The sequence below is a fragment of the Siphateles boraxobius genome, unplaced genomic scaffold (assembly GCF_051911475.1).
Source record: "Siphateles boraxobius isolate OS27281-9 unplaced genomic scaffold, OSU_SipBor_1 102, whole genome shotgun sequence".
Taxonomy (NCBI): domain Eukaryota; kingdom Metazoa; phylum Chordata; class Actinopteri; order Cypriniformes; family Leuciscidae; genus Siphateles; species Siphateles boraxobius.
Genome location: NW_027508703.1, coordinates 1,230,001 through 1,257,500, shown reverse-complemented (window position 1 = coordinate 1,257,500; position 27,500 = coordinate 1,230,001). Strand labels below are relative to the sequence as shown.

General features: G+C 49.1%; 3 protein-coding genes across 7 annotated transcripts in view; all 3 read right to left on the bottom strand.

Moving 5' to 3' along the window:
* fanca (FA complementation group A) overlaps positions 1 to 20,518 on the bottom strand; it is an 89,509-nt gene extending 68,991 nt beyond the window's left edge. The window contains exons 1-9 of one of the 5 annotated variants that reach the window (XM_077245544.1): positions 20,299 to 20,517; positions 20,176 to 20,225; positions 19,428 to 19,537; positions 16,388 to 16,451; positions 16,120 to 16,268; positions 15,938 to 16,033; positions 4,454 to 4,521; positions 3,961 to 4,067; positions 154 to 246 (exon numbers count right to left, since the gene is read on the bottom strand). In XM_077245544.1, coding sequence (XP_077101659.1) covers positions 154 to 246; positions 3,961 to 4,067; positions 4,454 to 4,521; positions 15,938 to 16,033; positions 16,120 to 16,268; positions 16,388 to 16,451; positions 19,428 to 19,469 — 619 coding nt within the window. In that variant the 5' untranslated portion in view covers positions 19,470 to 19,537; positions 20,176 to 20,225; positions 20,299 to 20,517. Of the gene's footprint in view, positions 1 to 153; positions 247 to 3,960; positions 4,068 to 4,171; positions 4,350 to 4,453; positions 4,522 to 15,937; positions 16,034 to 16,119; positions 16,269 to 16,387; positions 16,452 to 19,427; positions 19,538 to 20,175 lie in introns of those variants that run through there. The other 4 variants (XM_077245542.1, XM_077245543.1, XM_077245541.1 and 1 more) reach the window with 4 other exon arrangements.
* A 3,587-nt stretch (positions 20,519 to 24,105) lies between these two features.
* Positions 24,106 to 26,103, bottom strand: slc10a3 (solute carrier family 10 member 3). The gene has a single exon (XM_077245537.1). The coding sequence runs from the start codon at positions 25,731 to 25,733 to the stop codon at positions 24,369 to 24,371; it is 1,365 nt and encodes a 454-aa protein (XP_077101652.1). The 5' UTR covers positions 25,734 to 26,103; the 3' UTR covers positions 24,106 to 24,368.
* A 1,266-nt stretch (positions 26,104 to 27,369) lies between these two features.
* chmp1a (charged multivesicular body protein 1A) overlaps positions 27,370 to 27,500 on the bottom strand; it is an 11,881-nt gene continuing 11,750 nt past the window's right edge. Inside the window, exon 7 of the mRNA XM_077245618.1 lies at positions 27,370 to 27,500. This exon is cut by the window's right edge and continues 1,360 nt beyond it. The gene's annotated coding sequence lies outside the window, so the exon portion shown is untranslated.

Genomic DNA, 27,500 nt, shown 5'->3' with positions numbered 1-27,500 from the left:
TCACATTTGGACCTTCGACCCGTTGACCAAAAATCCTGGAATGTTTTCCTGAAAAACCTTAATTTCTTTTCGACTGAAGAAAGACCTGAATGTTTTGGATGCGCAGGGAGAGTGAATGATCAGGAAACGTAAGACAGAAACACAGAGACTCACAGGTCATCATGGTGTCCAGGATCGAGCCGCAGGTCTCAGAGAGTGTGTGACTGGAGTCTTCAAAGGCCCTCCGCACCAGAACACACACCACAGCTGCAACACACACACACACACACACATCACTGCAGCTCGGCATGATGGGAAACGGGCCAATTGTGCCCAAATGAACAAGTTTACCATAAACTGAAACTACAGAAGCTTGTTTCTGCCATCACACACTTGAAACCTGGATGAACAATGTATTAATATTCAATTAATGTTATGTTTCAAAGTGTGTGATATACGAAAGCCTGTTTACTCATTACTTGAACAAGGACTGCATATATGTATCTTTATGCGTGACATTCTGTTCTATTATTGGTCTAACTTTATTATATTTTATTTAATTTATTATTTTAATAATTTTAAGGGGTCATGCCACGGATTATTATTTTAAATGTTCCTTGAGGTTCACTTATAATGTTAATAAAGTTTCTTTGTCTGAAATGATCAGTTAAGGCGCGGCTCCTTTAAGGCGTGTCAGTAAACGATCACTGTTGTGATTGGCTACATTACTGCATCGGAAACGGTTTCAACGCCTGAACTCACTATTGAAAACATTATCTATATAAAACCATGATTTCCAGACAGAGCATTATCAATCATTTACTTGTGGTTTGTGATGCAGCTGCTGTCAGATCCCAGATCTCAAAGACGAACTTAGATTCATCGAACTCTCCGTTACTCTGTGCCTCGTTTACAAAACAAAACGCTCCGAACAAACACAATCCTCAGACGAGATCCGGACGTCATTATAATAAACCACATACATAATTCCAGCGCTGGATCTCCTGAAGTACAGAGACTCAAACCTGCTGTTTAAACTGGAGGAACGAGCTCACACTCCTACATTCAGCCTACTGTCTGCAGATGCAAGTGGGCGGGGTCTGTAGTGTCAGTGGGCGGGGTCTGTAGTGTCAGTGGACCGGGTCTGTAGTGTCAGTGGGCGGGCCTCTAGTACAAGTGGGCGGGGTCTGCAGATGCAAGTGGGCAGGTGTGTAGTGCCAGTGGACGGGGTCTGTAGTGTCAGTGGGCGGGTCTGTAGTGTCAGTGGGCGGGCCTCTAGTACAAGTGGGTGTGGCCTGTAGTCTCAGTGGGTGGGTCTGTGGTGTGATATGTGGGCGGGTGTGTAGTGTCAGTGGGCGGGTCTGTGGTGTGATATGTGGGCGGGTGCGTAGTGCCAGTGGGCGGGTCTGTGGTGTGATATGTGGGCAGGTGTGTAGTGTCAGTGGACGGGGTCTGTAGTGTCAGTGGGCGGGTCTGTAGTGTCAGTGGGCGGGCCTCTAGTACAAGTGGGCGTGGCCTGTAGTCTCAGTGGGCGGGTCTGTGGTCTGATATGTGGGCGGGTGTGTAGTGTCAGTGGGCGGGTCTGTGGTGTGATATGTGGGCGGGTGTGTAGTGTCAGTGGGCGGGTCTGTGGTGTGATATGTGGGCAGGTGTGTAGTGCCAGTGGACGGGTCTGTGGTGTGATATGTGGGCAGGTGTGTAGTGCCAGTGGACGGGTCTGTGGTGTGATATGTGGGCAGGTGTGTAGTGCCAGTGGACGGGTCTGTGGTGTGATATGTGGGCAGGTGTGTAGTGCCAGTGGACGGGGTCTGTAGTGTCAGTGGGCGGGTCTGTAGTGTCAGTGGGCGGGCCTCTAGTACAAGTGGGCGTGGCCTGTAGTCTCAGTGGGCGGGTCTGTGGTCTGATATGTGGGCGGGTGTGTAGTGTCAGTGGGCGGGTCTGTGGTGTGATATGTGGGCGGGTGTGTAGTGTCAGTGGGCGGGTCTGTGGTGTGATATGTGGGCAGGTGTGTAGTGCCAGTGGACGGGGTCTGTAGTGTCAGTGGGCGGGTCTGTAGTGTCAGTGGGCGGGCCTCTAGTACAAGTGGGCGTGGCCTGTAGTGTCAGTGGGCGGGTCTGTGGTGTGATATGTGGGCGGGTGTGTAGTGTCAGTGGGCGGGTCTGTGGTGTGATATGTGGGCGGGTCTGTAGTGTCAGTGGGCGGGTCTGTGGTGTGATATGTGGGCGGGTGTGTAGTATCAGTGGGCGGGTGTGTAGTGTCAGTGGGCGGGTCTGTAGTGTCAGTGGGCGGGCTGTAGTGTCAGTGGGCGGGCTGTCGCGTCAGTGGGCGGGCTGTAGTGTCAGTGGGCGGGGCATGTAGTGTCAGTGGGCGGGCCTGTAGTGTCAGTGGGCGGGCTGTAGTGTCACTGGGTGGGCCTGTAGTGTCAGTGGGCGGGGCATGTAGTATCAGTGGGCGGGGCATGTAGTATCAGTGAGCGGGGCATGTAGTATCAGTGGGCGGGGCATGTAGTATCAGTGGGCGGGGGCTGTAGTGTCAGTGGGCGAGCTGTAGTGTCAGTGGGCGGGCTGTAGTCTCAGTGGGCGGGCTGTAGTCTCAGTGGGCGGGCTGTAGTGTCAGTGGGGGGGGGCTGTAGTGTCAGTGGGTGGGCCTGTAGTGTCAGTGGGCGGGGGCTGTAGTGTCAGTGGGTGGGCCTGTAGTGTCAGTGGGCGGGGGCTTTAGTGTCAGTGGGCGGGGGCTGTAGTGTCAGTGGGTGGGGGCTTTAGTGTCAGTGGGCGGGCTGTAGTGTCAGTGGGCGGGGGCTTTAGTATGAGTGGGTGGGCCTGTAGTCTCAGTGGGCGGGCTGTAGTGTCAGTGGGTGGGCCTGTAGTGTCAGTGGGCGGGGGCTGTAGTGTCAGTGGGTGGGCCTGTAGTGTCAGTGGGCGGGGGCTTTAGTGTCAGTGGGCGGGGGCTGTAGTGTCAGTGGGTGGGCCTGTAGTGTCAGTGGGCGGGCTGTAGTGTCAGTGGGTGGGCCTGTAGTGTCAGTGGGCGGGGGCTGTAGTGTCAGTGGGTGGGCCTGTAGTGTCAGTGGGCGGGGGCTTTAGTGTCAGTGGGCGGGGGCTGTAGTGTCAGTGGGTGGGCCTGTAGTGTCAGTGGGCGGGGGCTGTAGTGTCAGTGGGTGGGCCTGTAGTGTCAGTGGGCGGGGGCTTTAGTGTCAGTGGGCGGGGGCTGTAGTGTCAGTGGGTGGGCCTGTAGTGTCAGTGGGCGGGCTGTAGTGTCAGTGGGTGGGCCTGTAGTGTCAGTGGGCGGGGGCTGTAGTGTCAGTGGGTGGGCCTGTAGTGTCAGTGGGCGGGGGCTTTAGTGTCAGTGGGCGGGGGCTGTAGTGTCAGTGGGTGGGCCTGTAGTGTCAGTGGGCGGGCTGTAGTGTCAGTGGGTGGGCCTGTAGTGTCAGTGGGCGGGGGCTGTAGTGTCAGTGGGTGGGCCTGTAGTGTCAGTGGGCGGGCTGTAGTGTCAGTGGATGGGCCTGTAGTGTCAGTGGGCGGGGGCTGTAGTGTCAGTGGGTGGGCCTGTAGTGTCAGTGGGCGGGGCATGATATGTAACTATTGTTCGATGCCTCGCTCTGGAGGCGGGCTTATGCAAATGTATTTGCCTGTGTGATGTCACAGATCACAGAATATCAGAACGAGCTGTTTCTGAGATTTATTTAATAAACGCCTCGTTTATAATGAGGACGTTTTAAACTATTAATCTTGCAGGATGTTTTGATGGTTCAAAGACTTATCATCAAAAGATCAAGGCAAATTTGATTCCTCAAGTCACAAACCCTATAACATCATACCTTTTTATGTTATTTTGTCTTCCTTTTATTCATTTCTCTATATTTTTGCAATCTACATTTGGTACGGTTTATTAGTATAATTACACGCAATGCTTTTGCAGTTCTGATGTAAAATGATGAAATATAAGCACACTAAACACGGACAGTGAAAGGAGGAAACTTCTTACTGGAGAGAATCTGATGCTGCATCTGCTGTTGATCCGCTGCTGTTGCCATGGAAACACACAGATCTCTGAGCTGCTCTGTGATCCACGAGCTCACCGATGCTGCGTCTCTGATCAGACACATCACATGATCAGCCTGCACGTGTGTGTGTTTGTGTGTGTGATATCTGTGCAGCAGGAACTCCAGCGTGAGGATGTTGTATGTGTGAGATACCTGTGCAGCAGGAACTCCAGCGTGAGGATGGTCTGAGTGTGTGTGTGTGTGTGTGTATGTGATTGTGTGTGAGATACCTGTGCAGCAGGAACTCCAGCGTGAGGATGGTCTGAGTGTGTGTGTGTGTGTGTGTGTGTATGTGATTGTGTGTGAGATACCTGTGCAGCAGGAACTCCAGCGTGAAGATTGCGTGTGTGTGTGTGTGACCTGTGCAGCAATAACTCCAGCGTGAGGATGGTCTGAGTGTGTGTGTGTGTGTGTGTGTGTGTTTGTGTGAGATACCTGTGCAGCAGGAAATCCAGCGTGAGGATGTTGTGTGTGTGTAGATGATACGTCAGCTCCAGCACAGGCTGTGTGAGCGCAGAAACACAGCTTTAGATACATAATCTATATTCATCCTGATAAACAACAGTAGGAGAACACAGAGCCAACAGCCGGCAGTGCTCGGGCCCTGATTACAGGACGTGACATGTGGAGGATGTGCACCGTTATAAGATGATTGACGGGCCAGTTAAAGATGCAAGTTTATGATGTGTTAGTTCGTTCCAAAGCTCGCCTACTCCGAGAGTACACACTTTTATAGCGTAGTTTAAGTAGATTTCGGCTGCAATAACTAATCGATAAAATCATAATTATCGATTATGAAAATCGTTGTCAACAAATGTCATCATCGATAGTTGGTCTGCTCACGTCACAGGGAGCGTTTACTGGTGATTGGTTGAAACAGGCCAATCATGATGCTCTCTGTCATACAAGCGCTTCATGACACACACACACACACACACACACACACACACACACACACACACACACACACACACACACACACACACACACACACACACACACACACACACACACACACAAGGTCTCTCTCCCTCTCTGCCATGCACGCGCTACACGGTTTGGAGCAGTCTCTTCTGTCGCGCTTGCGCTACACGGTTTGGAGCAGTCTCTTCTGTCTCGCGTGCGCTACACGGTTTGGAGCAGTCTCTTCTGCCGCGCGCGCTACACGGTTTGGAGCAGTCTCTTCTGTCTCGCGTGCGCTACACGGTTTGGAGCAGTCTCTTCTGTCGCGCTTGCGCTACACGTTTTGGAGCAGTCTCTTCTGCCATGCGCGCGCTACACGGTTTGGAGCAGTCTCTTCTGTCTCGCGTGCGCTACACGGTTTGGAGCAGTCTCTTCTGCCGCGCGCGCTACACGGTTTGGAACAGTCTCTTCTGCCGCGCACGCTACACGGTTTGGAGCGGTCTCTTCTGTCGCGCTTGCGCTACACGGTTTGGAGCGGTCTCTTCTGTCGCGCTTGCGCTACACGGTTTGGAGCGGTCTCTTCTGTCGCGCTTGCGCTACACGGTTTGGAGCAGTCTCTTCTGTCGCGCGTGCGCTACACGGTTTGGAGCAGTCTCTTCTGTCGCGCGTGCGCTACACGGTTTGGAGCAGTCTCTTCTGTCGCGCTTGCGCTACACGGTTTGGAGCAGTCTCTTCTGTCGCGCTTGCGCTACACGGTTTGGAGCAGTCTCTTCTGTCGCGCTTGCGCTACACGGTTTGGAGCAGTCTCTTCTGTCGCGCTTGCGCTACACGGTTTGGAACAGTCTCTTCTGTCGCGCACGCTACACGGTTTGGAACAGTCTCTTCTGTCGCGCACGCTACACGGTTTGGAGCAGTCTCTTCTGTCTCTCGCGCGTGCGCTACACGGTTTGGAGCAGTCTCTTCTGTCTCTCGCGCGTGCGCTACACGGTTTGGAGCAGTCTCTTCTGTCTCTCGCGCGTGCGCTACACGGTTTGGAGCAGTCTCTTCTGTCTCTCGCGCGTGCGCTACACGGTTTGGAGCAGTCTCTTCTGTCTCTCGCGCGTGCGCTACACGGTTTGGAGCAGTCTCTTCTGTCTCTCGCGCGTGCGCTACACGGTTTGGAGCAGTCTCTTCTGTCTCTCGCGCGTGCGCTACACGGTTTGGAGCAGTCTCTTCTGTCTCTCGCGCGTGCGCTACACGGTTTGGAGCAGTCTCTTCTGTCTCTCGCGCGTGCGCTACACGGTTTGGAGCAGTCTCTTCTGTCTCTCGCGCGTGCGCTACACGGTTTGGAGCAGTCTCTTCTGTCTCTCGCGCGTGCGCTACACGGTTTGGAGCAGTCTCTTCTGTCTCTCGCGCGTGCGCTACACGGTTTGGAGCAGTCTCTTCTGTCTCTCGCGCGTGCGCTACACGGTTTGGAGCAGTCTCTTCTGTCTCTCGCGCGTGCGCTACACGGTTTGGAGCAGTCTCTTCTGTCTCTCGCGCGTGCGCTACACGGTTTGGAGCAGTCTCTTCTGTCTCTCGCGCGTGCGCTACACGGTTTGGAGCAGTCTCTTCTGTCTCTCGCGCGTGCGCTACACGGTTTGGAGCAGTCTCTTCTGTCTCTCGCGCGTGCGCTACACGGTTTGGAGCAGTCTCTTCTGTCTCTCGCGCGTGCGCTACACGGTTTGGAGCAGCCTCTTCTGTCTCTCGCGCGTGCGCTACACGGTTTGGAGCAGTCTCTTCTGTCTCTCGCGCGTGCGCTACACGGTTTGGAGCAGTCTCTTCTGTCTCTCGCGCGTGCGCTACACGGTTTGGAGCAGTCTCTTCTACCGCGCGTGTGCTACACGGTTTGGAGCAGTCTCTTCTGTCGCGCTTGCGCTACACGGTTTGGAGCAGTCTGTTCTGTCGCGCGTGTGCTACACGGTTTGGAGCAGTCTCTTCTGTCGCGCTTGCGCTACACGGTTTGGAGCAGTCTCTTCTGTCGCGCTTGCGCTACACGGTTTGGAGCATGTCTCTTCTGTCGCGCTTGCGCTACACGGTTTGGAGCGGTCTCTTCTGTCGCGCTTGCGCTACACGGTTTGGAGCGGTCTCTTCTGTCGCGCTTGCGCTACACGGTTTGGAGCAGTCTCTTCTGTCGCGCTTGCGCTTCACGGTTTGGAGCAGTCTCTTGTCGCGCTTGCGCTACACGGTTTGGAGCAGTCTCTTCTGCCGCGCGTGCGCTACACGGTTTGGAGCAGTCTCTTCTGTCGCGCTTGCGCTACACGGTTTGGAGCAGTCTCTTCTGTCGCGCTTGCGCTACACGGTTTGGAGCAGTCTCTTCTGTCGCGCTTGCGCTACACGGTTTGGAGCAGTCTCTTCTGTCTCGCGTGCGCTACACGGTTTGGAGCAGTCTCTTCTGTCTCGCGTAAGCTACACGGTTTGGAGCAGTCTCTTCTGTCTCGCGTGCGCTACACGGTTTGGAGCAGTCTCTTCTGTCTCGCGTGCGCTACACGGTTTGGAGCAGTCTCTTCTGTCTCGCGTGCGCTACACGGTTTGGAGCAGTCTCTTCTGTCGCGCGTGCGCTACACGGTTTGGAGCAGTCTCTTCTGTCGCGCATGCGCTACACGTTTTGGAGCAGTCTCTTCTGTCGCGCATGCGCTACACGGTTTGGAGCAGTCTCTTCTGTCTCGCGTGCGCTACACGGTTTGGAGCAGTCTCCTCTGCCGCGCGTGCACTACACGGTTTGGAGCAGTCTCTTCTGTCTCGCGTGCACTACACGGTTTGGAGCAGTCTCTTCTGTCTCGCGTGCGCTACACGGTTTGGAGCAGTCTCTTTTGTCTCGCGTGCACTACACGGTTTGGAGCAGTCTCTTCTGTCTCGCGTGCGCTACACGGTTTGGAGCAGTCTCTTCTGTCTCGCGTGCGCTACACGGTTTGGAGCAGTCTCTTCTGTCGCGCGTGCGCTACACGGTTTGGAGCAGTCTCTTCTGTCGCGCGTGCGCTACACGGTTTGGAGCAGTCTCTTCTGTCTCGCGTGCGCTACACGGTTTGGAGCAGTCTCTTCTGTCTCGCGTGCGCTACACGGTTTGGAGCAGTCTCTTCTGTCTCGCGTGCGCTACACGGTTTGGAGCAGTCTCTTCTGTCTCGCGTGCGCTACACGGTTTGGAGCAGTCTCTTCTGTCTCGCGTGCACTACACGGTTTGGAGCAGTCTCTTCTGTCTCGCGTGCGCTACACGGTTTGGAGCAGTCTCTTCTGTCTCGCGTGCACTACACGGTTTGGAGCAGTCTCTTCTGTCTCGCGTGCGCTACACGGTTTGGAGCAGTCTCTTCTGTCTCGCGTGCGCTACACGGTTTGGAGCAGTCTCTTCTGTCGCGCGTGCGCTACACGGTTTGGAGCAGTCTCTTCTGTCTCGCGTGCGCTACACGGTTTGGAGCAGTCTCTTCTGTCTCGCGTGCGCTACACGGTTTGGAGCAGTCTCTTCTGTCTCGCGTGCGCTACACGGTTTGGAGCAGTCTCTTCTGTCTCGCGTGCGCTACACGGTTTGGAGCAGTCTCTTCTGTCTCGCGTGCGCTACACGGTTTGGAGCAGTCTCTTCTGTCTCGCGTGCGCAACACGGTTTGGAGCAGTCTCTTCTGTCTCGCGTGCACTACACGGTTTGGAGCAGTCTCTTCTGTCTCGCGTGCGCTACACGGTTTGGAGCAGTCTCTTCTGTCTCGCGTGCGCTACACGGTTTGGAGCAGTCTCTTCTGTCACGCGTGCGCTACACGGTTTGGAGCAGTCTCTTCTGTCGCGCATGCGCTACGTTTGGAGCAGTCTCTTCTGTCGCGCATGCGCTACACGGTTTGGAGCAGTCTCTTCTGTCTCGCGTGCACTCTAGATTCCGGGAGATTCGAATTAATATGCGGGAGACTCCCGGGAGACTTGGGATGTCTGTATTTTGTCTCGAGCATCAGGTTGCGCAGTCAGTTGGCTTAATTAAAATAGCGCTACGTAGAAATAGGTTAAATTAAAACGGTGTTTACAAAGTGAAGCAGTTAATAACAGCAGCAGTAAAATATCGTTTTTAGCATACCTCCATTCCGTTCTCCTTTTATAGCATTTGTCTACTATTAAGTTTTAATTGTTTTTCAAACGCGATCTACTGCAGCTCTACTACCTTCTCACGCTTGTTTTCAGTCTTTTATTTTATCAATATATCCTTATAATTCATTTAATTTTAAATAAAAATTTAATTATATATTTTAGATGTTTTTGGTTTACATCTTCACATCTGAACAACATGTCTGAGTCTGTGTAAATTTGTTTTAACAAAAATTGTTAAAACATATGTTGTATATATTTTTGATTTTTTTTTTTTTACATTAATCATGGTTGTCAACTTGCCATCAGCAATTATCATTAAAAACAACGCAAATATTGATATTAGTAAAACTCAATGTGTGGCTTTTGCACTTTTTAAAGTACACTTTTACACATAAATACCCTGATTTAGGGTTTTATTTAGTTCTAATAAACAACAAATCAAAAAATAATCGTCTGATTAATCGATTATCAAAATAATCGTTAGTTGCCGCCCTAAAGTAGATATTGATATGCCTACTTGGTGAGTATTCACGTAAAAAAAGTCAGTTATGTCTAAAATTAAAGTAAACCTAAAAAAATTAAAGTTTATTTTATTTTAGATCGATGCATAAGTTTTTAAAGAGACAGCAGCCTCACACAGGCCTGTCAATCAAACAACAAAAGAAAAAGAAAATCATTCACTGCTCTTGACTGAATATCTTTCATAGCTTTAATAAGAATGTGTGTGTGTGTGTGTGTGTGTGTGTGTGTGTGTGTGTGTGTGTGTGTGTTATTCATACAGTGCAGTATGACATTCATTCTCAGTTTATAGGTGGGTTAAGCCACGCCCAAAAACCGCCACTGGCCAATCGTGTCTTAGCAACCGTAACTAGGCGCGGGAGGTCTGGCAAGCTTTCGAGCGAGGGAAACATGTTGAAGCGTTGTGCGTATGGATTGCGCAAATCTGATACCCAGTATCCTAAAAGTTTGGACGGGAGAGTGGAATTTTTTTCCTTCCCGAAAATCTAAAAGCCAAGGGGAGAAATGGTGTGCTTGGATCAGCAGTGTGGGAGACCACATTCACAAGTACATGTCCACAGGATTAACAAAAACACCTATTGCTTGGAAATAATGACGGTTCTTTGTTCATAATGCATATATTTTAACGTAAAATAAGACGATTAAAGACAAGACGGAGGCTCACTGACATACTTTAAAATATATTTCAGCATTTTATTTATCGACGGCCTACTAACGTTACCCCTGACTGAGTAACTTTAACCCAATCCGATCGCGGCGCTCCCGTGTTAGTGTTATTCCACAAGATTTATGGATAAACTGTTTGATTTATAATTATTAGATTATTTTCACATTTCACTCACGCTGCTGTTCCTCAATGTGTGTGTTTCCCATTTGAATAGTCAGCGTATGAGGCGCTGCTGCTTGCGCTGGGACTATAAGTTAGGCTTTAGCTTAAATCTTTATGAAATTATTCTCTAATCGTTTGCATATTATGTCGTGGATATATATCGAATGCACTCTTTTGTCTTGCTCTCTCAGATATTTGTCAAAAATTACTTTATTAATTGCGTTTGCCAAAATTGACTAATTATCTCATTGGGAATGTCTGACACCGGTGCATACACACTGTAATAGACGTGGCCAGGCGCGAAAGCTTGACAGGCTTAGCAACAGTAACTAGGGAGTTGTTAAACCGGCCCCAGAACTGAAGAAAGACTACAGGAACACCTGAGGAACACCTAGGGGGACACTGGGGAACACCTGAGTAACACTGGGGAACACCTGAGGGACACCTGAGGAACACCTGAGGAACACTGGGGAACACCTGAGTAACACTGGGGAACACCTGAGGGACACCTGAGGGACACCTGGGGAACACCTGAGGGACACCTGAGGAACACCAGAGGAACACCAGAGGGACACCAGAGGGACACCTGAGGAACACCTGAGGAACACTGGGGGACAACTGGGGGACACCTGAGGGACACCTGAGGGACACCTGGGGAACACTGGGGGACACCTGGGGAAGACCTGAGGGACACCTGGGGAACACCTGAGGAACACCTGGGGAACACCTGAGGGACACCTGAGGGACACCTGAGGGACACCTGAGGGACACCTGAGGGACACCTGAGGAACACCTGAGGGACACCTGAGGGACACCTGAGGGACACCTGAGGAACACCTGAGGAACACTGGGGGACACCTGAGGAACACTGGGGGACACCTGAGGAACACTGGGGGACACCTGAGGGACACCTGGGGAAGACCTGAGGGAAACCTGGGGAAGACCTGAGGGACACCTGGGGAACACCTGAGGAACACTGGGGGACACCGGGGGAACACCGGGGGAACACCGGGGGAACACTGGGGGACACCTGGGGGACACCTGAGGAACACCTGGGGAACACCTGAGGAACACCAGAGGAACACCAGAGGAACACCAGAGGGACACCAGAGGAACACCTGAGGAACACTGGGGGACACCTGAGGGACACCTGGGGAACACTGGGGGACACCTGGGGAAGACCTGAGGGACACCTGGGGAACACCTGAGGAACACCTGAGGGACACCTGGGGAACACCTGAGGGACACCTGGGGAACACCTGAGGGACAACTGGGGGACAACTGGGGGACACCTGAGGGACACCTGAGGGACACCTGGGGAAGACCTGAGGGACACCTGGGGAAGACCTGAGGGACACCTGGGGAACACCTGAGGAACACTGGGGGACACCTGAGGGACACCTGGGGGACACCTGGGGAACACTGGGGGACACCTGAGGAACACCTGAGGAACACTGGGGAACACCTGGGGAACAACTGAGGAACAACTGAGGAACACCTGAGGAACACCTGAGGAACACCTGGGGAACACCTGAGGGACACCTGCGGGACACCTGGGGAACACCTGAGGAACACCTAGGGGGACACCTGAGGGACACCTGGGGAACACCTGAGGAAAACCTGAGGGACACCTAGGGGACAATGGGGAACACCTGGGGAACACCTGGGGAACACCTGAGGGACACCTGAGGGACACCTGAGGGACACCTGGGGAACACCTGAGGACCCCTGGGGAACACCTGGGGAACACCTCAGGGACACCTGAGGAAAACCTTAGGGACACCTGAGGGACACCTGAGGAACACCTGAGGGACACCTGAGGGACACCTACGGGACAATGGGGAACACCTGGGGGACACCTATGGGGACACCTGAGGGACACCTGGGGAACACCTGAGGAACACCTGAGGAACACCTGGGGAACACCTGGGGAACACCTGAGTGACACCTGAGTGACACCTGAGTGACACCTGGGAAACACCTGGGGAACACTAGGGGGACACCTGGGGAACAGCTGGGGAACACCTGAGGAACACCTGGGGGGAACCCTGGGGGGAACCCTGGGGGGACACCTATGGGGACACCTGGGGAACACCTGAGGAACACCTGGGGAACACCTGAGTGACACCTGAGTGACACCTGAGGGACACCTGGGGGACACCTGAGGAACACCTGAGGAACACCTGAGGAACACCTGAGGAACACCTGAGGAACACCTGAGGAACACCTAGGGGGACACCTGAGGGACACCTGAGGAACACCTGGGGAACACCTGAGGGACACCTGAGGAACACCTGGGGAACACCTGGGGAACACCTGAGGGACACCTGGGGAACACCTAGGGGGACACCTAGGGGGACACCTAGGGGGACACCTGAGGGACACCTGAGGGACACCTGGGGAACACCTGAGGAAAACCTGAGGAACACCCGAGGGACACCTGAGGAACACCTAGGGGACAATGGGGAACACCTGGGGAACACCTGAGGGACACCTGGGGAACACCTGAGGGACACATGGGGAACACTTGAGGAAAACCTGAGGAACACCTGAGGGACAACTGAGGAACACCTGAGGGACAACTGAGGAAAACCTGAGGGACACCTGAGGAACACCTGGGGGACACCCGAGGAACCCCTGGGGAACACCCGGGGAACACCTGAGGACCCCCGGGGAACACCTGGGGAACACCTCAGGGACACCTGAGGGACACCTGGGGAACACCTGGGGAACACCTGAGGGACACCTGAGGGACACCTGAGGAACACCTGGGGAACACCTGGGGAACACCTGGGGAACACCTGGGGAACACCTGAGGGACACCTGAGGAACACCTAGGGGACAATGGGGAACACCTGGGGAACACCTGAGGGACACATGGGGAACACCTGAGGGACACATGGGGAACACCTGAGGAACACTGGGGGAACACCTGAGGGACACCTGAGGGACACCTGAGGGACACCTGGGGGACACCTAGGGGGACACCTGAGGGACACCTGAGGGACACCTGAGGAACACCTGGGGAACACCTGAGGAACACCTGAGGAACACCCGAGGAACACCTTGGGGGCAATGGGGAACACCTGGGGAACACCTGAGGGACACCTGGGGAACACCTGAGGGACACATGGGGAACACCTGAGGAAAACCTAGGGGGACACTGGGGGAACACCTGAGGGACACCTGGGGAACACCTTGGGGACACCTGAGGAACACCTGGGGAACACCTGAGGGACACCTGAGGGACACCTGAGGGACACCTAGGGGGAACCCTGAGGGACACCTGGGGAACACCTGAGGAACAACTGAGGGACACCTGGGGAACACCTTAGGGACACCGGGGGAACACCTAGGGGATAACGGGGAACACCTGAGGGACACATGGGGAACACCTGAGGGACACATGGGGAACACCTGAGGAACACCTGAGGAACACCTGAGGAACACTGGGGGAACACCTGAGGGACACCTGGAGGACACCTAGGGAACACCTGGGGAACACCTGGGGAACACTTGGGGAACACTTGGGGAACACCTGAGGGACACCTGGGGAACACCTGGGGAACACATGAGGAACACATGAGGAACACCTAGGGGGACACCTGAGGGACACCTGGGGAACACCTGAGGAACACCTGAGGAACACCTGGGGAACACCTTGGGGGCAATGGGGAACACCTGGGGAACACCTGAGGGACACCTGGGGAACACCTGAGGGACACATGGGGAACACCTGAGGAAAACCTGAGGAAAACCTAGGGGGACACTGGGGGAACACCTGAGGGACACCTGGGGAACACCTTAGGGACACCTGAGGAACACCTGGGGAAAACCTGAGGAACACCTGAGGGACACCTGAGGAAAACCTGAGGGACACCTGGGGAAAACCTGGGGAACACCTGAGGGACACCTGGGGGACACCTGAGGGACACCTGGGGAACACCTGAGGGACACCTGGGGGACACCTGGAGGACACCTGAGGGACACCTGAGGAACACCTGAGGAACACCTGAGGAACACCTGGGGAACACCTGGGGAACACCTGAGGGACACCTGAGGGACACCTGAGGAACACCTGGGGAACACCTGGGGAACACCTGGGGGACACCTGGGGGACACCTGGGGAAAACCTGAGGGACACCTGAGGGACACCTGAGGGACACCTGGGGAACACCTGGGGAACACCTGAGGAACACCTGAGGAACACCTGAGGAACACCTGAGGAACACCGGGGGAACACCAGGGGAACTACAGGGGAACATGGTTTTGTTAGTTTTAGTTTAGTTTTTATTTTGCAAACACATTTCTATTTAATTTTTATTTTATTTAGTTTCAGTTTTAGTTTTAGTAATTATAGTTTAGCAGAACAAACAGAACACTTCCAGTGTAAACCAAAGCGAGACGCTTAATTTCAGCAAAGTTTAATGTTTGCCCAGATTACAGTTAACTCTTATACATCTCGACATCTTAATAATAAAAATAAAATAATGGTTTAAGATTGAACAAAGCACCAAATAAATGGAACTTAAAAGTATACAAGAAAAAACGGTGAAAAATTCAGACAAACTAATTCATATTAAAGATGAAATCTTGTTAAACATGCCTAGTTTACTTTTTCAGCTGTACATGTAGCAGAGTGACCACTGTTTGTAGGCTACAGTATAAAAACATTACGTCTATGGAGAGTCCCCACAAAGATAGTGGATCTGTGTGTGTGTGTGTGTGTGTGTGTGTGTGTGTGTGTGTGTGTGTGTGTGTGTGTGTTTGTGTGTGTGCCGTGTCCTGGTATTCCATACATTGCAGGGAAATGTCTCCAGGTGGATAATAATATTAAATGCACCTTTCACCCTGTCAACCTTCATGAAAACGTGACATCTGAAACATACAGTACTTAGCCTAGTAGCCTAGAACATTAAAGGTTGTTTGTGCTTGACGAACTTGTTTTGCTGTCGCACCCGCGTCTCGCAAATGAAACGGCATTCTAAAAATGCTGCGCTCAAGTTAAAAGAAGTCCAATTTGCGTCTCATTACCTTGTGTTATTTCCCATTCCACTGCAACAGATGCATCCTTTATGAACAGCGCTTAGCACTAGCCATGTGTTCTACGCTACGGTCCTTCATTGAGCGCGTCACAGCAGGACAGCGGGTAATCGCCTCAGAAACTTCTTCACACGTATGAAGCGCAGTATCAGGCATTTCCTTAAACAGCCACAGGTCAGATTTACCGCCAAAGTAAAGAGCAGCTCATTAATTACGAAAACGATTATTTATTTTTGCTAATTATTATTTTATTTCAGTTAGTTTTTCAGTAACTGTTGTTAGTTTCGTTTAGTTTTAGTCTTTCATTTATTATGAATTTTTAATTTTATTTCAGTTTACGAAAATGTTTTTGGACCAATAGTTTTAGTCTTCGTTTACAAAAATAACCTTGCCAGTGAGGACCAGTAGAACATCCTCACGAGTCAGTTGCTATAATATTTCAATATATAAGTGAATAGATTTGGCAGTAACAATTATAACCAAACCTGTATACTCACACACACACACTCTCACTCACAGAAACACACACACACACACACACTCACCTGCAGCTTCCAGTATTCCTGCCAGAAGAGTTCCGGGCTGAATATCCCAGCAGACATCAGCGCTCGAGCGGACTTCACTAACACACACACATCAGTCTAATGATAAAACACACACACTCGTCATGTATGGATATATCCATCAGAATCGGAATCATTTGTATCAGTCAGTACTTGCAACACACTCTCTGTTCAGCGTTCAGTAGCACACGGTGTGTGTCATCGTCAGCGTGTGTGTGTGAGATCAGATCCCGGATGTTCCCAGTAAGAACTGTGACGGCCAGCAGCGCGACTGGAACCTGCGTCTGCTCCGATCGGCTGCGCAACTCCTCCGCTGATCCACAACACAACACAACAACACAACACAACATCAGGACAGGCACTCACATCAGCAGACACACACTGATTACTCAGAGGCATCAGTGGTAGTGTGTGTATCAGGACGAGTCTCACCCAGAACTGACGACTGCAGATCTTCATATCCGCCACAGCTGAGGTCTCTGTTCGGACCATGTGACTGACAAACACACAATACATCATCCGTGAAATTACACAATGCTTTTCAATTTATTACTGTAAAATAATAATGTTTAGAACTGTGTTGTGGGTCTGTGTCTGTACCAGTGTTGTGTGTCGGTATTGTGTACTCGGACTCACTGTGATCTCCAGCAGCAGTTGTGATGTTGTGTGTCAGTGTTGTGTACTCAGGCTCACTGTGATCTCCAGCAGCAGTTGTGTGTTGTGTGTCGGTATTGTGTACTCGGACTCACTGTGATCTCCAGCAGCAGTTGTGATGTTGTGTGTCAGTGTTGTGTACTCAGACTCACTGTGATCTCCAGCAACAGTTGTGATGTTGTGTGTCAGTGTTGTGTACTCAGGCTCACTGTGATCTCCAGCAACAGTTGTGATGTTGTGTGTCAGTGTTGTGTACTCAGGCTCACTGTGATCTCCAGCAGCAGTTGTGTGTTGTGTGTCGGTATTGTGTACTCGGACTCACTGTGATCTCCAGCAGCAGTTGTGATGTTGTGTGTCAGTGTTGTGTACTCAGACTCACTGTGATCTCCAGCAGCAGTTGTGATGTTGTGTGTCAGTGTTGTGTACTCGGACTCACTGTGATCTCCAGCAGCAGTTGTGTGTTGTGTGTCAGTGTTGTGTACTCGGACTCACTGTGATCTCCAGCAGCAGTTGTGTGTTGTGTGTCAGTGTTGTGTACTCGGACTCACTGTGATCTCCAGAAGCAGTTGTGATGTTGTGTGTCAGTGTTGTGTACTCAGACTCACTGTGATCTCCAGCAGCAGTTGTGTGTTGTGTGTCAGTGTTGTGTACTCAGACTCACTGTGATCTCCAGCAGCAGTTGTGTGTTGTGTGTCAGTGTTGTGTGCTCGGACTCACTGTGAGCTCCAGCAGCAGTTGTGTGTTGTGTGTCAGTGTTGTGTACTCGGACTCACTGTGATCTCCAGCAGCAGTTGTGTGTTGTGTGTCAGTGTTGTGTACACAGACTCACTGTGATCTCCAGCAGCAGTTGTGTGTTGTGTGTCAGTGTTGTGTACTCGGACTCACTGTGATCTCCAGCACCAGTTGTGATGTTGTGTGTCGGTGTTGTGTACTCGGACTCACTGTGATCTCCAGCAGCAGTTGTGTGTTGTGTGTCAGTGTTGTGTACTCGGACTCACTGTGATCTCCAGCAACAGTTGTGTGTTGTGTGTCAGTGTTGTGTACTCGGACTCACTGTGATCTCCAGCAACAGTTGTGTGTTGTGTGTCAGTGTTGTGTACTCGGACTCACTGTGATCTCCAGCAGCAGTTGTGATGTTGTGTGTCGGTGTTGTGTACTCGGACTCACTGTGATCTCCAGCAGCAGTTGTGTGTTGTGTGTCAGTGTTGTGTACTCGGACTCACTGTGATCTCCAGCAACAGTTGTGTGTTGTGTGTCAGTGTTGTGTACTCGGACTCACTGTGATCTCCAGCAACAGTTGTGTGTTGCGTGTCAGTGTTGTGTACTCGGACTCACTGTGATCTCCAGCAGCAGTTGTGATGTTGTGTGTCGGTGTTGTGTACTCGGACTCACTGTGATCTCCAGCAACAGTTGTGTGTTGTGTGTCAGTGTTGTGTACTCGGACTCACTGTGATCTCCAGCAACAGTTGTGTGTTGTGTGTCAGTGTTGTGTGTCAGTGTTGTGTACTCGGACTCACTGTGATCTCCAGCAGCAGTTGTGTGTTGTGTGTCAGTGTTGTGTACTCGGACTCACTGTGATCTCCAGCAGCAGTTGTGTGTTGTGTGTCAGTGTTGTGTACTTGGACTCACTGTGATCTCCAGCAGCAGTTGTGTGTTGTGTGTCAGTGTTGTGTACTCGGGCTCACTGTGATCTCCAGCAACAGTTGTGTGTTGTGTGTCAGTGTTGTGTACTCGGACTCACTGTGAGCTCCAGCAGCAGTTGTGTGTTGTGTGTCAGTGTTGTGTACTCGGACTCACTGTGATCTCCAGCAGCAGTTGTGTGTTGTGTGTCAGTGTCGTGTACTCGGGCTCACTGTGATCTCCAGCAGCAGTTGTGTGTTGTGTGTCAGTGTTGTGTACTCGGACTCACTGTGATCTCCAGCAGCAGTTGTGTGTTGTGTGTCAGTGTTGTGTACTCGGACTCACTGTGATCTCCAGCAACAGTTGTGTGTTGTGTGTCAGTGTTGTGTGTCAGTGTTGTGTACTCGGACTCACTGTGATCTCCAGCAACAGTTGTGTGTTGTGTGTCAGTGTTGTGTACTCTGACTCACTGTGATCTCCAGCAACAGTTGTGTGTTGTGTGTCAGTGTTGTGTACTCGGACTCACTGTGATCTCCAGCAACAGTTGTGTGTTGTGTGTCAGTGTTGTGTACTCTGACTCACTGTGATCTCCAGCAACAGTTGTGTGTTGTGTGTCAGTGTTGTGTACTCGGACTCACTGTGATCTCCAGCAACAGTTGTGTGTTGTGTGTCAGTGTTGTGTACTCTGACTCACTGTGATCTCCAGCAACAGTTGTGTGTTGTGTGTCAGTGTTGTGTACTCTGACTCACTGTGATCTCCAGCAACAGTTGTGTGTTGTGTGTCAGTGTTGTGTACTCGGACTCACTGTGATCTCCAGCAACAGTTGTGTGTTGTGTGTCAGTGTTGTGTACTCTGACTCACTGTGATCTCCAGCAACAGTTGTGTGTTGTGTGTCAGTGTTGTGTACTCTGACTCACTGTGATCTCCAGCAACAGTTGTGTGTTGTGTGTCAGTGTTGTGTACTCTGACTCACTGTGATCTCCAGCAACAGTTGTGTGTTGTGTGTCAGTGTTGTGTACTCTGACTCACTGTGATCTCCAGCAACAGTTGTGTGTTGTGTGTCAGTGTTGTGTACTCTGACTCACTGTGATCTCCAGCAACAGTTGTGTGTTGTGTGTCAGTGTTGTGTACTCTGACTCACTGTGATCTCCAGCAACAGTTGTGTGTTGTGTGTCAGTGTTGTGTACTCGGACTCACTGTGATCTCCAGCAACAGTTGTGTTGTGTTCTGGTTTCTCATCAGCAGATTCACACTGGATTCCTGGAGACGCTCTTCATCATCTCTGCGTCTCTTCAGAGATCTGCGCGCTACACAAACACACAATCGCTTCATATTCACTCACTGCGTCTCTTCAGAGATCTGCGCGCTACACAAACACACAACCACTGCATCTCTGAAAGCAGTGTCAGAATAATGGAAACACAGATGATGATGAAGATGATGATGTGTGTAAATAAATACAGGAACATATGAAAGCCCATTTCCCCCACATGAGAAAAAAAAAATATTATGACATATAAATTAGATTAAAACCAAAATTAAGAGATAAAAACTCAAAATTCTGACTCTCAATTCTGACTTTTATGTCAAAATTTTAACTTTTCATCTTATAAATATGTCTTATTACTTAGTATGTCATCATTTCGATTTAGTGTGTCATCATATATTCAACTTTCATCCACAAAAATGAATGCAGGTCATACTTTTTAATCCAATAATATCATAATTTTGACTTGTCTAGTAAATATGAGAGCCATAGGTTCCACTTTTATGTCAGTTATTAAATGTAATAGACTTTTTAATGTAAAAATTATGACCTAGCATATCATATGTTCGACGTTTCACCTCATAAATGTGACTTCCTATGTCATAATGTGGACATCGTGTGTCATTACTGTGTGAATGATGTTGTTGTGTGTGTAGTAACGTTAGAGTTGTGTCTCACCGAGCAGAGCCGTAATGGCGGAGGAGTGTGTGGAGTGATCCGCGCTGCTGCTGAACATGCTGAGATAAACACACTCTATCAGATCGATGCCGTGCGGAATTAAACTACACAGATAAAACACACACACATACACGCTTTCCTCAGCAGGTCTGATCTGCACAACAATCCCGCGCGCTGCACGTCACGGCGCTCACTGGCTGCGAGTGAGCGGAAGAATGTTTTCATTGGTTCCAAGTCAACCGGCAGCAGCCAATCGTTATGGGCGGCTCTGTCGTCAGCCAATCACATGTGCCGCAGAGCGAGCGTCACACCAATGACAAAAAGATGTGCCCAAGCACGCAGCGCCTTACATCAGTTGACGCAGTTAGCATGGAAGTCTCTCCGTGAAGCCAAACATATTTTCACCTCATATTTACAATAATCGTAATTTTATAATTATTAATGTCTATCATTTTTGGCCTTTTTCTAAAATGGTGAATCAGGCAATATGGAGTTAGATAATAGCAGTGGTGTAAATGATTGGAGTAAATGTAATTACTGTATAATCTTTTTGGCTACTTTGTAGTTTTACTGAGTATCAATAAAATAATATTATAATAATATTAGCAACTTTTACTCTCTACTTGACTATATTTTTGAATAAGTAAATGTACTTTTTACTCCAATACATTTGTGAAGATGAGTAATACAATTCCACATTACATTCTGCAGTTTATTACTGCTATAAAGAAGCGATATCGCCATCTTAGGGCAGTGAACGAACTATATCTGTGTGTTTCGCCTTTACTCACACACACTGGTCTACAAGGCTACTTTACATGAGTGTGAGTGTAGTTGTGAATCGCAGGTCATGTTGAGGGCGAAACCAGCACATACAGTGCAAGTAGACTTTATATAATTTTACCTAACATTATTTATTTATCCACTATATTAATGAGACCTTTTTGAAGGATATTGGTTTATGGGCTTTTGTGCACTTGAGCTGAACTGAGACTTGAGAGTTTGTAGACGATTAAGAGGCTGTTGTGTTGACCGTTATTTATTGCAATATTTAGGTGTTCAGTTTGATTTAGATTTTAGAAAATAAACTTGATTTCTCATATTACAAATCAATTTTCTTATTTTCAATGGCATGTCTCTTAGCTGTCGAGGACTAGTGCATATTTGAGCCTATGTTCAGTCTGAGTAAAATAAGTACTGTTAAAATCAGACTCTCTAACTCAGGTCGTATTGGAATTGGTGACTTGTAACTTGTAATGGAGTAATTTTTGCTGTAAGGTATCAGTACTTTTACTCTAGTATGGTTTTCAGGTACTCTTTACACCTCTGGATAATAGATATATCTTGTTTTTAAGATGGCCTAAAATCACATTCATAAGATCAGGGCCAGTTGCATACACATATCCAAAGAGTAAAGTACAATGAGTAAAGACCAATCAATGTTTTTATGAAATGAAAGAAACTGGATGAACTTGTAAGACTATTGTTAGCGGTTTATGCAACGGCCCCAGGTGTTTTAAATTCAAACCCAATTCTGATGAAATATTCATGTGCATTATTGTCTTCATCTCATAATTGATTTTTGTGTGTTACCCTTGTGAGGTTAGTGTGATCTGATTAAATTAAACAAATTAAACAAAGCTGTTTGTTCAGGTTTCACACGCATGATATGCTGTTATTCCTGTTATTCGTTAAACACTGTCACATTAAGCAGTCAGAAAAGCACTGAAACTAAGATGTTTGTGACACTACATTAGGAACAAACAACTGATGATGAAATCCTGGAATCAGATCAATAGAAAACCCGATATCCCTCCACTGCAGAAGAGCAAAGACCACAAGGAAAGGTCAGAGTTCATCCACACATCACACTCACTCCAAAACTGTGGAACACAGAAGAAGACACACGAAGAACGCTGTTTTTGTCCAGTCAATCACAATTTCAAGCTGCAAAAGGACAATAATCCGTCAAACTCCAGTCGATACCCAACCCTTGACACTTTAGACCCCATTATCTTTCACTGTGTGGACAAAAACAGCTCAAACATCATCATTTCTGTTGTGCAGAGGAAATAAAAGAACATGATGAGTAAATAATGAAACAATTCCTTTAAAAGAAGCCGTTAGTCTTGAATTTGTTTTGAGACGAGACTTAATCTCAAAGCCGTCCGTAACACCTGAGTAACACCTGAGTAGCACCAGAGTAACCCCTGAGTAACCCCTGAGTAACACCCGAGTAACACCTGAGTAACACCCGAGTAATACCAGAGTAACACTAGTAACACCTGATTAACACCTGATTAACACATGAGTAACACCTGAGTAACACCTGAGTAACAAATGAGTAACACCTGAGTAACACATAAATAACACATGAGTAACACCCGAGTAACACCTGAGTAACACTAGTAACACCTGATTAACACATGAGTAGCACCAGAGTAACCCCTGAGTAACCCCTGAGTAACCCCTGAGTAACACCCGAGTAATACCAGAGTAACACTAGTAACACCTGATTAACACATGAGTAACACCTGAGTAACACCTGAGTAACAAATGAGTAACACCTGAGTAACACATAAATAACACATGAGTAACACCCGAGTAACACCTGAGTAACACTAGTAACACCTGATTAACACATGAGTAACACCTGAGTAACACATGAGTAACACCTGAGTAACAAATGAGTAACACCTGAGTAACACATAAATAACACATGAGTAACACCCGAGTAACACCTAAATAACACATGAGTAACACCTGAATAACACCTGAGTAACACCTGAATAACACTAGTAACACCTGAGTAACACCTAAATAACACATGAGTAACACCTGAGTAACCCCTGAGTAACACCCGAGTAACACCTGAGTAACACACGAGTAACACCTGAGTAACACCCGAGTAACACACGAGTAACACCTGAGTAACACCCGAGTAAAACCCGAGTAACACATGAGTAACACCTGAGTAACACCCGAGTAACACCTGAGTAACATCTAAATAACACATGAGTAACACCTGAGTAACACCTGAATAACACATGAGTAACACGTGAGTAAAACCTAAATAACACATGAGTAACACGTGAGTAAAACCTGAGTAACACCTAAATAACACATGAGTAACACCTGAGTAACACATGAGTAACACGTGAGTAAAACCTAAATAACACATGAGTAAAACCTGAGTAACACCTAAATAACACATGAGTAACACGTGAGTAACACCTAAATAACAAATGAGTAACACGTGAGTAAAACCTGAGTAACACAGCGTTACACTGCAAAACAAGAGCGCTGGATAAAAGTTTGTGCAGACCTCATGACAAGGGTTAACAGGCACATTGTTTTAATGTTAGTAAAAATACTTTCATAAAGACAGCATAATACATTTTAGAAATGTTACGTCTGATTTCAACTCACATATGGAATATTTGACACTTTATTTTACAGTGTCCTTGTTACACATTACATGTAGTTACTGTAGTAATAACTATAAACTATGCCTAATTACATCCAATTAATGTTAACCCTGTAGTACGTACATTTAGTTAATTATTATAATAACAATAGTTAATAATTATTACACAGTACTTAAATGCATAAGTGCACTGTAACATGGACACCTTAAAATAAAGGGTTATACTTTATTTTAAAATGTCATTGTTACAGTGTAATTATAAATGTAAACTAAGTAATATTAAGCAACTACATGTACTTACTATAGGGTTAGGGTTCATTTAGGGTTTGGTTGAGGGTTAGTTGCATGTAATTATGCATAGTTTACTGAACACTGTGGTAAGTACATGTAACATATGTAACAAGGACACTGTAAAATAAAGTGTTACGAAATAAAGTGTAACCGAATATTTTGCAAGTGTGATTGAGAGTCAAATATAGCTCATACCCAAAGACACCAGTCCGTCTCGTCAAAAAGCATTTAATCATCATTGCGCATGAACAATCAACAGCAACATTTTTTTGTAAACAGGGTACAAACAAACCATCTGAATTACAAAATAACAAACAGCAGAATTACTTATAAAAATATCTGGTTTATCTTTCATAAACACTGTCATCGTAATGCAAGTAAGATTAAAATCTGATTAAAAAAGGCTGAACGTAAGGAGAAGGCCTTTGGTGGAGAGCCGCGTCTGGCAGTGGTGCGTGGCAGTCGTAGCCGGCGGTTAGGCGGGGGTGCGCGAGGCAGGCGTTAGGCACAGGCGTCGGTGCGCGGCGTGAGCTAGTACTAGCATGAGCATCTCCGTCGTGCTGCTGAGCGCTACGAGGAACGGCGCCTGCGAAGCATAGTCCGCCTCCGCCCGCTGGAACGACAGCTGCATGACGGCCAGCGCTAGGAGACTGTTCTGCACGCCCACCTCGATGCTAACTGTCCTGCGCTGTGGCGCCGCTAGCCCCGCAAGCCGCGCCATCGCCAGCCCCAGCAGCAGCCCGAACACCGGCACAGTCACGCCTGCCGCTATGACCGGCCCGCGCACGTGCGCCAGGATCGACGAACCCATTTGGTAGGCCATAAAGATCCCGCCGACGATTAGCACGAAGCTGAAGGGGCGGATGAGTGTAAGCAGCACGCGGGTGACGGCGGGCAGGCGCAGCTTCACTAGCATGCCCAGCGAGATGGGGATGGCGATGAAGAGCAGCGTGCAGAGGATCTTGACGAAGGGCACGTGGAGCGCTGCGTGGACGCCTAGCAGCCAGCCGTAGAACGCTGAGGACAGCGGCATGGCAGCGGTGGCGACCACGGTGGACACAAGCGTCATGCTAATGGCTAAAGTGACGTCTCCGCCTAGCAGCAGGCTGTACAGGTACCCACCGCCTCCGCCCGGCGCTGAGCAGGTGATCACCAGGCCTAGCGACAGCGCCTTGGGGAGCGCGGCTAACCGGGACAGGCCGTACCCGTACAGCGGCATTATGAGGAACTGTCCCGCGACGCCTAGCAGCAGCGGCACCGGTCTCTTCAGCAGCGCTAGCAGAACGTCCACCTCGACCTTGCAGCCGAACGCGCACTTGTTGACGAAGATGAGCGGCAGCAGCGCGAACAGGATGGGATTCTCCGAGAAGTGCGACAGCCCGCCGGACTCCAGGAGCCGGGCCGCCGGGTCGTCCTCGCCCGCCGCCACCCTGATGGAGTAATCGCTGCGCTCCTCGATGAGCACCGGCGCCGAGTCGCGGTCCAGGTCCAGCAGTTGGATGAGCAGCGGAGCCGTTCCAGGAACCCCGGAGCGGATGCTAATCACGTAGCTGTTCGCGGCTCCCGCTCGCCCGCCGTCCGTCACGTTGAGCACGGAGATCACGTCCGGGTCCAGAGACCTCACCCGAACCGTCTGCTTCAGGCTCTCGCGACCCTTCCGACCCCCGGAGCTGCGGTACCCGCTGGAGATCACGATCACGCCGCGCGTGTTCTGCGGAAACTCAAACTCCTGCGAGGAGCCGTCTCCGATGTGAAGGTACTGAAGCGGTTTCTGCTCCTGATCTGGATCTTCTGCTTGAGCGATTAACAACAGGCAGCTCAACACGAGCACTGTCTTCATGTCTCCACCATCACCGAGACCCAAACACTCCGCAGAAAGCCTCTCATATAATCCTCACTGAATATCTCTCCTCAGACAACATCTTTAAATCCTCACAGATCTGGTCACGATCGTACAGATCCGCTTCACAGTCATCTCATGACGGCTGACACCGGAACTCACTTCAGCACGAGTGCCTCACAGATGTTATTTCCGTGTTCGGGGATTATAATCTCTCAATCCTGAGGATGATCTCGTCATGTTTACTGTTCTCTGTCGCGCTATTTTGCTCTCGTCATCTCTGCTGGTGAATCCGGTCTGATCAGCTCGAGCGGTTACTACGGGCGACTCCCTTCAGAAAAAGGCGATGCTGAAGAGCGACAAACTGTCCGAAAGTGGGCGGGGCTTAGTGGCGTGGAGCCGTCTCTGGTTGGTCATTTACGATGAGTTTACGCAATAATTTTAATGTTTTTACTCTTCACTTCGTATATCAAATCCAGCGTCTATTAAAGTTTGTTAACGTCACTATTCAATTATAAAATATTATCCAGACCGTAGGCGAAAAGGCTCAGATGCGGCGTTGGTCATGTGACACGCGTTTTTTTATTCAACGCTGCGAGGATGGACCAATCACAGTGGCTTGTGATTAAATTCCGAGGCGTTTTGTTTGATTATTTCAGAGAGACTGCAGAAGCGGATTTGCATTCATGTATCAGGTACCAGTCCTTGAAAAGGGCACTTTTAAGCAATTATAGTTTCAGAACACAAATGTCTCCGGTGAAGAATACATGTCCCAGCTCTTGTGAATAAGACTGAGTGGAGGAGTGGGCTTTCTGAGCAGCGTAGCGCCTCCTACAGGAATAAACCAGGGAAACTGATAACGTCTTCTCCTCCCAGTAAAACTCCTCGGGAAACACGGAAACTCCCCGGCTCGTGAGCCTACGGAAGCCGAGCGTGGACTACCCTCACAAACAAGCCGTAATGCTAGCATATTCATCTTCTAGGGTTGTAAACGTTTGCTGAGACTCCAGAATACTACAGAAATACTAATTGCATGGATTATTTGGACTGCCTATTTTATTTTTACATTATTATTTAACTCGTTTAACACTCGTGTGCCATATTAATTGTGTAACCATATCATTATTGTTGACATGTTAGTAAATCACTCTAATTATCTTAGAGGTGGAAATGACGCCACCTGTCTGTAATCAACACGTCTCTACATAATTATACCTGCTTATTCATTCTGAAATACTTAAGATACAGTTGATTTTAAGTCCGATCTATGTGTAGAACAGATTAATGACATCAACATAATGAGATCTTGACGTCAAATGTTGGATTGACATCAAATGCCAACAAAGCATGACATCAAAATAACATCAAAATGACATTGACACTTAGACGTCAATATGACTTTCATTTTTTACCTATTTCGTGGTGTAATTTTGACATCAGTGTTTGATGTCATACTGATGTTAAATTGACATAAAATGCCCACTGGGTATATACACTGCCACTGAAAAGATTGGGCTCAAATAAATCAATAATTTTATCCAGCGAGGACATGTTAATCAGAAGTGACAGTAGTTACAATACACCATTCTTTAAAACCTTGCGCTCATCAAATAATCATGAAAAACACACGCAAACATTCAGACAAGAAAGATCAGAAAGTTTATTATGCATTTGCATTCACTGAAACATACAGTAACTGTAATAAAGCATGTGTGTGAACTGGAAAACACTCCTGACAGATTCACCGCATGAATAACTACAGGAATA